General features: G+C 44.5%; 1 protein-coding gene across 2 annotated transcripts; it reads left to right on the top strand.

Moving 5' to 3' along the window:
- Positions 1-2639: 2639 nt before the first annotated feature.
- Positions 2640-10403, top strand: LOC135396619 (uncharacterized). Of its 2 annotated transcripts, XM_064627686.1 has the most exons (5): positions 2640-2803; positions 3136-3417; positions 3827-4037; positions 7176-7228; positions 7425-10403. In XM_064627686.1, exon 5 carries the CDS (start codon positions 7579-7581, stop codon positions 9565-9567), a length of 1989 nt encoding a protein of 662 aa, XP_064483756.1. In that variant the 5' UTR covers positions 2640-2803; positions 3136-3417; positions 3827-4037; positions 7176-7228; positions 7425-7578; the 3' UTR covers positions 9568-10403. The 2 variants fall into 2 exon arrangements, with proteins under 2 accessions (XP_064483756.1, XP_064483755.1); XM_064627685.1 differs by having other exon boundaries at positions 7176-10403.
- The last annotated feature ends 3289 nt before the right edge of the window (positions 10404-13692 follow it).

Raw genomic sequence — 13692 nt, 5'->3', positions numbered from 1 at the left:
ACGCATTGTGATCTCAGAGAAACGTAAACGATGAAAGGCGCGTTGGTTGGCAGTAGCCAGCTGAAGTTTATGACGCGCGACAGGTTGTTCGTGGACGCTGACGTGGAAATCGTCACTTTTAGCTATCCCGGAGCTACAGCGGCCCGTCTGAGAGAAAAAATCCATCGACTGCACCTAGCAGTAGACTGGATCGTCATGTATATCGGTGGCAACGATATCCAGGATGGGAAGAATGCCGCAGCTGTTTTGCGGGAAGTATCAGTAAGTACAGATTGCAACGATTTCAATCTCTGTGCTGCTAAAACCCATTTCCTCTGACACGCCAGGGAAGATTCATTTCCATGAATTGTCTTCTTTCACAGGATATCGTTGAGGTGGCGAAAGGCTACGCGGAGCATATATTCCTGTATAAGCTGATGCCACAGACAAGGCGGCCTGAACTTTCTGGCACAATTCAGGGATATAACGCGATGCTACGCACGATTCCAGCTGTCCGTGCTGGTGACGCTACGGTGTTGAGCATTGACGTGAGTAGTCGCTTCTCGAACGCTAACTCTGGAACTTCCTGGTGGTCATGGCAGGTATTTTATACAGTATGCTGGTTAGTTTTGGAAAAACAGTGCGACAAAAAGTAACTGGGGCTACCTTTGTGGTGCTTGAATTACAAACAGGTGCTGGTCTTGATGCGGTACCTGTTTGTAATTCAAGTATCACAAAGCTAGTTTCCAGTTGCTTTTTATCGCGCAATTTTTCCGAAAATAAAATGCGTACGAAGTACTGGCACATGCCTACCAGGAATTCCGGTTTATTTGTATTGCTGTCTTTGTGAAGTGCTGTTTGCAAAAACATTCCGTATATATGTTTAAATATCTTTTCCAGCACAAGGTCTTTACCAGGAACAAGGAGGTGAAAGAGGGGATGCTTTCACAGGATGGCTATCACATTTCGAGGGGACGGGGGTTATCGTGCCTAGCAGGCATCCTCCGCACAGCCCTCGTGAAACGCTATGGACCATGGCTGAAAGCACCGGGTCCGCGTCGTGGCATCGTACTCAAGCCAATGGAGTCGTGTGAAGAATGAGTAGTGATAGATATAGCACTTGGTAACAATGGGCCGCTCAGGTTACATGCGACACGCACACGCACGATAAGATATATCAGAAAACAATGGAAATCATGTATCGATAGTGTGAACAATGGGTTCCCAGGTTTCAATAACATGCGCCGCCAGGATAAGGTAACGGTTAACTCAGGTAAACAATGGGAACTCACGTGTCGATAGTGTTTGATGGGCACCTGGATGCACGTTTAATGACATTTAATAACACGCAATGACATGTAATAACGCACAATGACATGTAATAACACGCAAATGACATGTAATAACACACAAATGACATTTAATAACAGGCAATAACATCTGATGACATTTAATAGTATTTTTCCGATCGGGTTGACGTCAGTCCGTCACCTAGTTTGGTTGCCGCGTCAGAGCGCCAGGTAGTTTCGGTTCCCACCAAGCGCCCTCTAGTTTTCAAGCTTTGGCCGTCTGTAGTTTCGGTTTCGGTTTTAAATGAATGGACGCCAAGCTTGGTTGCTCCACGTGTAGTTCTGGTTTCAGTTTCGAATTCCTAGGTGTTGCCAGATGCCCTCTGGTTTCAAGCTATTGACCGACTGTAATTTCGGTTTCAAACCGCAGCACGCTAGTTTCGCTGTGACAACGTCAACGCAGGTTTTTGAATGGTTGCCAGATGTCCCTCTAGTTTCAAGCTTTTGACCGTCTGTACTTTCGGTTTCATTTGACAAAAAATAAATGCCGCGTCACAGCATGATTTTTTCCCCCCATGCTACTTTGATAAGTGCACTCAAATAATGATGTATATCAGAGACCAAACAACACTGTATACATTCCTTTTTTATTTCAACACATTATTTTACTACTCTTTTATTCAACTAACGAAAGATATGTTACAAATTACCAGAGTCTTGCTTGACTTCATCCTTGTACAGAAGCAATCTGCAAAAAACAAAGGGAAAACGAAACATCCTGTGAATGCTCTTCTCAATCAGGACAAAGTCTAGGATGACTCAAATCTCGATCAGGTGCCATGCAACAACAACAAGCAGCATTATCAAAGAATCGGTTAACGTTTTCCACTTTCCGATATGTCTCTGATACTGTGTCATGCATTTGTATTGGAGTACGACGTTTGGAAGTAAATAACCCAGTGACAACAATCACTATAAAATAGAGGTGTTCTATACACACGCATTTCCAAACTTGTGTTGCGCATTGCGACAACAGCATACAACGAATCGAGAAGCATTGCATGACTACGTATTGCGGTTACTAGCTGTGATGGTTTCGAAATAAAAATAACAAAAAATAAAATGGCATAAAGACAAGAGGTATACTCACATCCTTTCAAAGTTGCGTCGTCGATGAAGGTCTGATCGGTCTCAGTCGTCGACAGCTAGCTTATAAGACCCTACATTTTTGTTTTATTTCAAGGGAAGGAAGGATCACGTGAATGCATCGTGGACAGCTTCTCCTTTCGCAGGAGCAGCATGTGAAATGCGATACCTCTTGCCGACGCGCTCTTTTTTCTTCTTCTTTTGGTATGATTACACAACCGCGAAACACCCGTCTGGCTTTTTCCAAACGCTCTTTGGGAACACCAGCCACACACACACAAAAAAGAAAACGTTATCGCCCTCGCAAGATGCATTTTCGACCGGTGGTATACGCTGTCTGCCACGTACGAGCTTCCAGCAGTGAGTGTGCCACGTAAGAGCCAAGTGATGTGAGTATTTCAAACCATTCTTGTGTTACAGTATATCTTATAGCTAAATGAAATGCGGGTATGTATTTGTTTTAAATTCTTTTTATTGTTTCGCTCAGATGAGACAGCAGAGACATGGTAGCCGATTTCGAAAGAGTGATACCGTAACCGCTGTGCTTTCCATTCCCAATGAGTCTTGCAATATTGTACACATTGCCGGGACATCGTTCTATTACTTGCCTGGGTTCGAAGCTTATTTCACATAGCTTCGAGCACTCGAAGTTATAATAATTGTGCTCGACATTTGCTTCTTTCAAGCAATGCCATAGTTGACGTGTATCATTTTGCGACAGATTTACTCCGTATCTCGTCGGATGACCATTGCTGAGCCAAAGGCGTACGGCAGTTACTGCAGCTGGACATCGGTGGACGTAGATGTTATGGTCAATCTGAGTCACGGTAGTGCATTTTCCCTGTTTCAGTGTTGGTTTTGTAAATTCTGTTGTAGCTACGAAAACGAACAGGGAAACAGCACTCAGAAAGGACAAGGTGTAGCAGAACATCTCCGGGCATCTATTTACCATGACGACCTACAGTAAAATGAGACAACTCGTCATGGATTTCAATATTTATTGGTAAGCGTCTTTGGGTGACAACCTATTTTGCAACAGGTCAATTGTCATGTCGTTTATGTACACAGCCAGGTAATGGTAGCCAGTCTTCATTGCGTAGTACATGATACATAGACTTTCGGCCACCAGTTGCATTACGTCGACGTCACGATCACCGTAATAGCTGAATATGGAGCTCATCTGTTTTCCCCATTCGGAGACCAGGTCGAACGGGTGGTCGGATAGGTCTTCACACTTCCTGTGCACCCTGGCATACATTGTTTTTGAAGACTCCCACACAGTCTTTTTCGCGGGAAGGTTCAGAGGCAGGGACTGGAACAGGAAAATGTCTCTGGTTATCTTAAATGCTGCGACGAGCACTGTGTCGTCCGTTGACTTCGATGAACCGCATTCTAACACGTCATTCCAACAGGTATGAGGACGGCGACATTTTCCTTGGAGTTGATGATCCTGGGTAACGTCCCGCATGCCGCACACATCATTACCCGATTGGGACCAGGAATCGCCAGCGTTGGCTGGCTGTTCGACATCGGACCAGTGATCGCCAGTCATTTCGTCGTCGGTGGTGGCAGGTAGTTCTTCGGAACCCAAGTCTTTCTACGACTTCCAGAAGGTTGCAACAGGTACTGCACCTTTCCGTTCCGAACGCGTCTTTTTATAATGCGGTGGCCCTTTCCAGGCTGCACACGTGTTAATTCGCTTGCATAAAACTGACCTTCAATAGGTTCTTCCTGCTGGTCACGTAAGAGATAGGTATTCGGGTAACCAATCTTGACTGCTCTCACCACAAAAATTTCACGCGTAAACGAACCAAGATAACTTTTGACTAACTGGTGTCTAGACTTTGCTATTCTGACAAGGTCGCCAACGCGAAAACGTGGCTTCTCTGGGGGTTTGCTCGGAGTAGGATAGAGCTTTTGTCTAAATAAATGTTCATTTTCTTTGTTGACATCCACAGGTCGTGCCGACAGAGTTCTATGAACACGATGATTATATGCTTTGACCAGAGGCTGTAAAATTTTCAAGTACGATTTATGTCCCTGATATTCAAAAGCACGATAAAGTGGCGTCATAAGACTTCGAATAGATCGTTCTGCAATACTTGCTTTCGTATTTGAATTAGAGTGGAAGAGAGATATCCCTTTTGATTTTAAAAATGCTCCGACTGACTTATTGGTGAACTCTGTACCTCTGTCTGAATGAATCAGTCTCGGAGTCCCAATACGTCTAAAAGCGAGTCTCAGTCCACGTATAATTTCCGCTGCTCGTTTATTCTGCACAGGCACTACAGCAAGCATACGAGAAAATGCGTCGATACAAAACAAAAGATAGCGAAAACCCTTGTTGTATCTCGACAGTTTCTGAAGGTCTTTCAAATCTATTTGGAATATATCCTTCACACCCAAAACGATGGTCTTCCGGAACTGACGTGGTCGCTTAAGTTCTCTGAAGAGAGAGTACACATCACTGGTTTCCAGGAACTTGGCAACCTTCGCCGGCTTTTCACCGATCGCTCGTGCGAGTCGTTGAACACCACCTAGAGCACCAGGATGGTATACGTCCACGTAAGCAGCCATTAGCACAATTTTCTTCCACGAACACGAAGTCCGTCGAATGACAAGTAGGCATTTATAACGGCTGCCACGTCACCTTTGTACCAAGAGGGCGATCGATTGTGCAGTTCGTATTTTATAAGCTCGATGACGGAACTACTTGGAACAACGCGAGAATGACAGATAATCCTTCCCTCTTCATCTATCGCAAATACGGTCTTTAGCATCTGCAGAATGGCGATGGCCTTCTTCCTGTGTCGTGCGGGAAAATGCGCCAGAATGTTTTCGTCCCGAAGGTAACCACAGTGTTCCTGTTGCGTTTCCAACGTGCTCAATACTGGTTCCATTCTCGAAGTCTCTTAGCCGCTCTTGTGATAACCGGAGAAATGCGTCGACGAGGTGTCTCAGGTGTGAACGTAGGACTACTGGCTGATGGCTCTGCAGTCTCCTTTTCAAGTCGAGATGGATGTACGATAAGTGTCGGTATATTTAGCTTGACCAATAGTGGTAGGATCCTCTCGAGATACGCGGGTCGCCACACATTTCGCGCTCTTGTGACCAAATAATAAACAAGGTCTACAACGTTGGTATTTGGTATTTGTTCACCATTGACAATGAGCTCAAACGTTTTACTATTCCAGCCGAGCACGGGTTTTAGTAAACGCAGTAATTGGCTTGCTCTCATCTTGTAGCCGCTGCTCATAAAATTAACGATGGCATCTTCCTCCTCGTCCGCTTGAATCTGTGTCTGCTCTCTTGTCGATGCCACATGATTTGTCTCCTCACCTGCTGCACTAGGCTGTCTTAATGTGTTCGCGGGAGGATGCAATAGCTTGTGCAAGTACTGGATGATCTCCTTGGCTTTGATATCATCAGGCTCCTGTTTATTCAATATCGACGGAATAGTGCTTTCCCGATAGGGAACAAGCTCGTATTTCTGCATTATTTAAATGCCGATTGCTTTTGCGATGCTTTTGCCCGCTAAACTTGAAACGAGACCTAACAAGGGTGGCAACAAAAATTGCAAAAACCCGCCGGACTGATGAAGAATCCGTTTAACTTTCTTCACATCTGCACGGTCTTGCCTGGAAGCCAGTGTCCTAATGGGTGTTGCAAAAGGCTGCAATTGCTTTTTAACTTTCGGCGGTACGTCGATGTTTCCTTTGCAGAGGTTCATGCAAATCTCCCTGATTGTTCGTAGCTGTTCCCTGCTGGCATGTTGAATCAGGTTGTAGCGATCTTCCCCTGTCTTTGCTTCAGCGATCATACGAAGGAAACGAATGTGTTTGTTAAGCCTTTTCATGACCTGTATACGATCTGTCTGTGATCATCCGGGAAAATGTTGGTCCACACCTTATAGTGATCGTTGCTCTGTTGAGACAAGTCGATAACTAAGTATGAGTATGGTTTCTGACAGGCATCTTTATATATCGTGGGCAACAAATCATTTCGCCCGAAAATCTGCCTGGACAGCATACGCAGCTGGTCTGTAGTGCGTGGTGAACGAAATAAAACGAGAGCCGTGCTATTGAATTGTATTGTGTGATACAAAGGATCGTTGACGAACAGGTATTGCGAGATGAACACAGCCGTGATTGACAGGTGGTGACACCCAGCGATATAAAATTTGCAGATTTCTTTGAGTCTTTGCCGGTCGGCTAAACAGTCGTCAAATATAAATAATGAGTGGCTATAATTCTCCGGATCTGCAGGGATGTCTTGACTGAAATTTACTTCAGGAAGAGTATCGAATACCGGCTGCTTATAAAGATAGATATACCATATTTGCTTGAACGGTTTGTCAAAGAGGACAGCTCTGTGCTTAATTAGTCGTGCCACGAATGTGGATTTCCCACTTTGACTAGCCCCTGAAATTGACACCGAGGCAGGCGTCACGAACCTAAAAGGTGCTATCACTGTCATTTCGTGCAAGGGAATGAAGTCTGGTCAAGATACGTTTCGTTAGATAAACAAGTCCGTGCTTGCAAACTGCAGGAAAAAAAAGCAAACTGCAAAGGTAGGTTCGACTGCAGAGTTGACAATGTAAAAAAAAAGAAGACTCCTCAAGGTTGCCATGCTGGCAACTTCTTATATAAGAACTGTCTGACGCTCAGCTCCTTCACTCTCGAACCTCCTTCTGAGGAGGTATGGTGTTCAGAATGATGAAATATTTTGCAGTGTTCTAACATGTGCTCCTTTTGTTTTCAGCCGGTCCAACGTGTCCGAAGGATCATCGTCGTCATCATTGCATCAGTGTACAAGTAAGCATCATGTCTTCGTCGATCTTGCATAAACTTGACAAGTTAAAGAAATGTGGAGAGTTTCAAAAAATGGCGACAATTCCTAAAAACATCAAGTATGATGTGGTTGATGTTAACAAAATTGAAACGAGGTATGGCGAGGCGGTCTACGTAGAAATTATGAAGGATCACGAGCACGTAAAGGTGTTCCTTCCAGCTCGGTTTCATAAACTAAGCACTCAAGACATCGAAGACATGAGGAACACGAGCGGACTCTGGATGGAGAAGAAAGAGCGAGTTGGAAAAGACGGGAAACGTCTTCTTTCGCCAGACATCGTGTTCGGTCAATCCGAGTAAAAAAATAAAAAGAAATGGTGACATGCCACCTTTGTCCTCCGGCCGATCGGCAGCACTACACAACAGCGCTGGGACTTCAAGTTCATCTGGCTAACGTTCATAACCTTGCAACACCCTGTATCCCATTTTGTGAGACACTCTGTACGCTCCGCAACTATACCAACCGCTATGAGCTTCATCTACATGACAGAGACGACGACGGGCAGGATGTCAGCACATTCTTTCATGAAAACGGACGCTACCTTGCCGGTGTACTTCGATATTTCGGATTTCCGTTATGCTTTTATGTTTTGCTGAAGGCGGAACTCGGTCGACATACGCCTGAGGATGAGATCATATTTGTCACTCAATTTGTTCCTTCGAGTGTGCATACGCTGTGGTCGGAACGAGACGTAGAACGTGCTGTCATTGAAGTAGGCACTGAAGTCACCAACAATTTAGAAAAGCTTGAAATGCAAGGGTCAGGATTTTTCTTATTTCGAATTCACGCCTGCATTCTTCATGTCGGTCGTCTCGCACCACAGCTCATTGGTTGTACCGACTTTGAATTGCCAAACGAATTGAAAAAAAAGTGTCGGTGTCTTCTGAGTGTCGACCTTCACGAGGATAGTGAACAGAACATGTGTTTCGCATTTTGCGTACTTGCCGGTCTACATCCTGCAAAGGGTTCTTACAGACGCAGAGCTTCATCCTACAGGTCATACCTGTCTCAATATGTATTTCCAGAGACGTTTCCTGTAGTGTTCCCGAAAGATGTAGAAATGTTTGAGAAGCAGAACGATGTGAGCATTAACGTGTACGGTTATGACAAAGATGAAAAATATGTTTACCCGATTAAGGTTGTCGACGACCAGTGCAAGAAGCATGTCGACCTACTGCTGATTGACTTCCATTTTGTACTCATTACTAATTTCAATGCTTTGTTCACACCACCTGATTATTTTCACTGCAAACGGTGTACGATGGGTTGCACCACCCCGGGTGTACTCGCCGATCATCTACTAATGTGTAAACAACAAAAAGTGTCCAAGACTATTTTTCCAAAGAAGGGTGAGACACTGTCGTTTGCCGGAGAGCATTTGATGTCGGAAGTTCCCTTCTACTGCGTATACGACTTTGAGAGTGTACTATCACCGTGTTCGGGAGGCGGGAATGTCTACGAGGAACACATCCCTTCATCCTTCTGTCTCCTCGTCATACGCTCGTGCGATTCGTATGTCTTGAAGAAACATATTTACCGTGGTGCAGACTGCGTTTCCGTTTTCATGGAACTATTGCGTAATTTGCATGATGAGCTGTATGCGATGTTGCACGAGACCGTGCCCTTGCAAATGACCCCAGGAGACGAACTCGAACATTCTGAAGCCACTCACTGTAACATCTGTAAAGAACCATTCACTAAGAAGCAGAAAGTGCGAGACCATGATCACGTAAGTGGAGAATTTCGCCAATCATTGTGTCAGGGATGTAATCTGAAACTGCGGATACCACGGAAAGTGCCCATCATTGCACATAATGCCAATTATGACCTCGGATTCACAGTAGCTCATCTGCACCTGCTTCGGAAGACAGACATCAGAGTGATAGCCTCCAGTTGTCAAAAGTTTAAGGCTATAGACATTGGTGTGTTCCGCTTCATAGACTCGTTAAGCTTCCTCAATGCTAGTCTCGACACATTGACGAAAAATCTATGTGACAAAGGTGAATCTAACTTCAGGTGTCTGCGTCAGTTTTTCGCACAGGAGGACTACTTCAAGTTGGTTGTACGTAAAGGGGTTTTCTGTTATAACTACGTTAACTCTTTTGAACGTTACGACGAGCCCTGTTTGCCATCACGTGACCGGTTCTTTAACCAACTGAACGGATCAGAAGTGAGCGAGGAAGATTACCGCCATGCGCAAAACGTGTTTGAAAAATTTCAACTGAAGAGTCTGGGCGAGTACTCGGATTTGTACCTTCTGACGGACGCATTGCTTCTGGCAGACGTGTTTCAAAACTTCTGAATATGGGCGTTGGAGACACACAAAATTGAACCACTTCATTTCGTGTCACTCCCGGGACTAAGCATGTCTTGCGCACTAAAAATGAGCCAGATTAATCTGGATTTAATCCATGATCCCGATGCCTATCTGTTAATTGAACGGGGCCTGCGTGGTGGTATGACCCAGTGTTCAACGCGAATGGCCACTGCAAATGTCCCAGGGACAGAGCAGTACGATCCCGAAAAACCAAAGACCATAATTCATTACATGGACATAAATGGACTCTATGGCACAGTGATGCGTGAACCACTCCCATTCGGAGACTTTGAATGGCTGTCACCCGAAGAGGTTGCAGGTTTAGATGTAACCCTTGTTGCAGATTATGCAGACGTTGGTTATTTTTTAGAGGTAGACCTGGCCTACGTACAAGAGCTCCACGAACGACATAAAGATTTACCGCTCGCGCCCGAAAAAATGAGCGTCCCGTATGAGTTGCTTTCGGATTATCAGAAAGACCTGATGAAAAAATTTAACCTCCCACAGCATGATATAGAACCGAAATTACTCCTTACATTGCTTGACAAGAAGAAGTATTTTCTTCATTATCGCAGTCTAAAGTTGTACCTACAGTTGGGTCTTCGGCTCGAGAAAATTCACCGGGTGCTCAGGTTCAAACAAAAACCATTCCTGCGATCCTATGTTGACTTCCATCATGAACTACGCAAGCAGGCAACCAATACCTTCGAACGTAACCTGTACAAGTGTTTAATTAACTCCGTATATGGGAAAACATGTATGAATGTACGAAAGTTCGTCGACTGCCGCTTAGCAACTTCCGAGGAGCAAGTGTTGAGATTCTTAAGTAGACCGAACCTCAAACAATTCAGAGCTCTAAGCTCTAACGTAGTCTTGTTTCAGTTCGCTCAATCGATAGTCCGTATGCGACAGCCTCTGTACCTGGGGTTCACTATTCTCGAGCTGTCTAAAGTCATGATGTATGACTTTTATTATAACAACTTGCTTCGGGTAGCCCCGGACACAAGGCTCTTGTATATGGACACAGATTCTTATATCGTGATGCTGAGCGATGAGAAGGCCCTTGCAGAGCTCGCCGATACCCACCTTGATACATCTGGTCATTCTTGTGATGACTCGATGTATTCTACGAACAACAAGATGGTGCTAGGAAAATTTAAGAACGAAATGCCCCACGACCACATCCTAGGGTTCTGTTGCCTGAAACCAAAGCTCTATGCACTAGATCTCCATAGTAAAAGACGCTACAATCGTGCTAAGGGGGTGAAACAATGTGAAGCCCAGAAGTTGCATTATTCAATGTACATAGACTCTCTTAAGCTTGGTGAAGTGTACAAAGTTTGTCAGAACCTCATTGTGCGCAAGGAAAATATAAATAAAAGTGTATGTGTTACGAAAGTAGCTTTAAATCCCCTAGACACAAAGCGTTTCATTTGTGAGGATGGTATCCACACGTTACCCTTTGGGTACGCATCCAATGGAAAGATGTAGACAGTTTTTATGCATATGTTGCCCTACCTGGCTGTTGTTGTTGTAATGCTGTTTTTTTATATATATATATATAAGATTGTGCCTGTAACGACATGGAAATAAATACAATTTTATTGTGTCAAAGTACACTGCAACATGACATGTTGTCTGTCTTTCTTGGGAATTGCTTCCGTACAAGGACGGGTACCAGCTTGTCGTTCAGTGTGAAGTTCGTTGACGAAAATCTCTGAGTGCACTCTCGGAGCGAGAATCCACAAGCCAGCATGCTGCCTACATACAGGCAGTAGAGGCCACATGTAGCTGATCCATAGCCCTGAAGTCTTTTCTTGTTATAGTAAAATGACCTGGTATGATGAATGAATTGGTAGAATTCTTTGTAGACGGGCTGAATGCCGTAACTATCAAAATACGTAACCACATTGTCACCGGAAACATAAGTCATGGTCCAGTGTTCACCATTACTGCTCCTTGGAGCTGTGTTAATCACATAAATCCCGGGTATGGCTTCCTGTCTTGCGATTTCATTGCATGCAAAGGTTCCCCGAAACAGTTCTCTGGTGCAGTAGTGTCTACTGAATGCTGCATAGAACTGCCACTCCTCCATGTTTATTTTTCAGACAAATTTCACTCGTCTGTCTTTGTTGATTTCTAGCACACGTGGTGTTTCGGATACAAACAACACCGTAACTGCTTCTGTTAGATTGGCAGCAAACGTTAGGGTCAGACGAACGTTGGCTTGAACAACAGGACAAAGAGCATTCACTTCTGCATCTGGAGTCAGATGGTAATAAAGCATAAATGTCTCTTCTGCATACGCAGCTGGAGCTATTGGTATATCCTTGCGTTTTAGTTTGTGAAGCAGGTGTATATAGGCTTTGGAATAGATGTCTCGTTGGAAGTCGAACTCATCGGTGTACTGTTGTCCACCAACGTCCAGTAGTGCTCGTTTTAGTTTGAAGTTCTCAAGCTTGAATGGGTTTCGTGGTCTGCTACCTTGGTAGGCATCGCTCCTGACCATCAATACTGTTAACTTGGAGGGAACTCGCTCGCTGTACAAGTCGTCAAATATCACCTGAGATTGGTTAGGGGCGATGGTTCTGTACTTAATTTCCAGTCCTCGGAGAAGGTATACTGCAGGTGTTGTTTGAAGTCTTCGTTCTATACCAACAAGTATACTCGGCGATAACTGAACACGTCGGAGATAGAGCACGATACGTGAAAATTCCACAGTGTGCTTTTCTGTTGAACCATCAGCTTGCAAGAGACGAAAATCATCCGACGCTTGACGTAGCACAACTCTTATGTCGGTTCCGTTAAGAATGAGCTTCTGTTGTTGACATATGTCGCTGAAGATTGGGCTGTACATGTCACACAGTGCCGATCCTTTGGTTCGCTTGTAACGAGCGAAAACTTCTTTTGAATCAGATGTGGGAGCATATACCTCACTCGTGCCTAAAGGGTCTGGCTCGTATAACATTGCTGAAAGGGTGTGTGTCTGAGTTACATTGTTGGCATTCGTAATGATGTCCAAGTAGGAACGGTAGCCATAATGTTCGAAACTCGAAACCAAGGTTGAATTCAGGTAGATATGTACGTGTTGAAACAACGATGAACCAAACGCTTGGACAGGTATGACTGCATCAGGTGTTGTTGAAGTGCTTGTTGTAGTTACCGCTGGATCTCCATTCTTTCGAATGATCTTGCACTGAATATGCAAAAAGCTGGATTGAAGATCAAAGAAGCCCCCACCGAGTCCCGGAACATTGTACTCGATCACTCCGCTTGATGTCGGAGCAGATACTGGGAAAAACTCGACGTATTCAGACTTCTCCAAAGCAAAGTTTGTAGGTGGAAGAGAGAAGCGTTCCAGCTGGTTTGTAGTACACAGACAGGAATCTTTATGCACTACTGCAATAGACATTTCTTTTTTTTTTTCTGTCAAGTAAAGAAGTCAGACTTCCTCCACTTCTCCGCAGGTCGAGCTTTTTTAACGGTCTTGCGTTTTCTTCCTTTCCCTGTGAGTCTCTGAAGTAACTCGTCACGAGTTTTATGCACTGTGCGGTCTACTCCTTTCTTGACGGCTTCTCAAAATGATGCTCCTTGCTGGACTTCCTCGGCTATATGTCTTCCAGTATCAAGGAGCTTTCTTCCAACGTATGGCGCTACCTTTTTGGTCAGTATGGGCAAGAAACCCCTCAATACGTCACCAAATATGCCTCCTCCAATCTGATAAAGCTCGGGAGCAGTATAGTGTGGTAGATGCTCTCGCTTTCCTGCACCAAAATGTGCTATGCAACATGGTGGGTTTGTTATATACATTTACGTAGGTGGATCGTCAACCCGACACGTCCAGAGCCAGAAATGAATGGAATGAAATCACCTATCTCGTTTGCCAACTCGATTTGAATGGTTGTCAATTCCTTCGCAGATACATATTTATAGTAGAGGTTTGTGAATAAATAAGACATCACATCATTCCTACCCTGGACTCTGAACGGTATCGATCGAAGAAGTGGTGCTGTCACGTCACCCACAAACTCGTTCTCGATGACATCGCAGTATATGAAAATATAGTTTTGAGCAGGGAATAGACAAACGTCTCGTTCGGCGACTGCATAA

This window comes from Ornithodoros turicata, chromosome 6, assembly GCF_037126465.1.
Source record: "Ornithodoros turicata isolate Travis chromosome 6, ASM3712646v1, whole genome shotgun sequence".
Lineage (NCBI taxonomy): Eukaryota > Metazoa > Arthropoda > Arachnida > Ixodida > Argasidae > Ornithodoros > Ornithodoros turicata.
The sequence above is the reverse complement of the archived record's forward strand: the minus strand, read 5'-3'. Positions and strand labels throughout refer to the sequence as shown.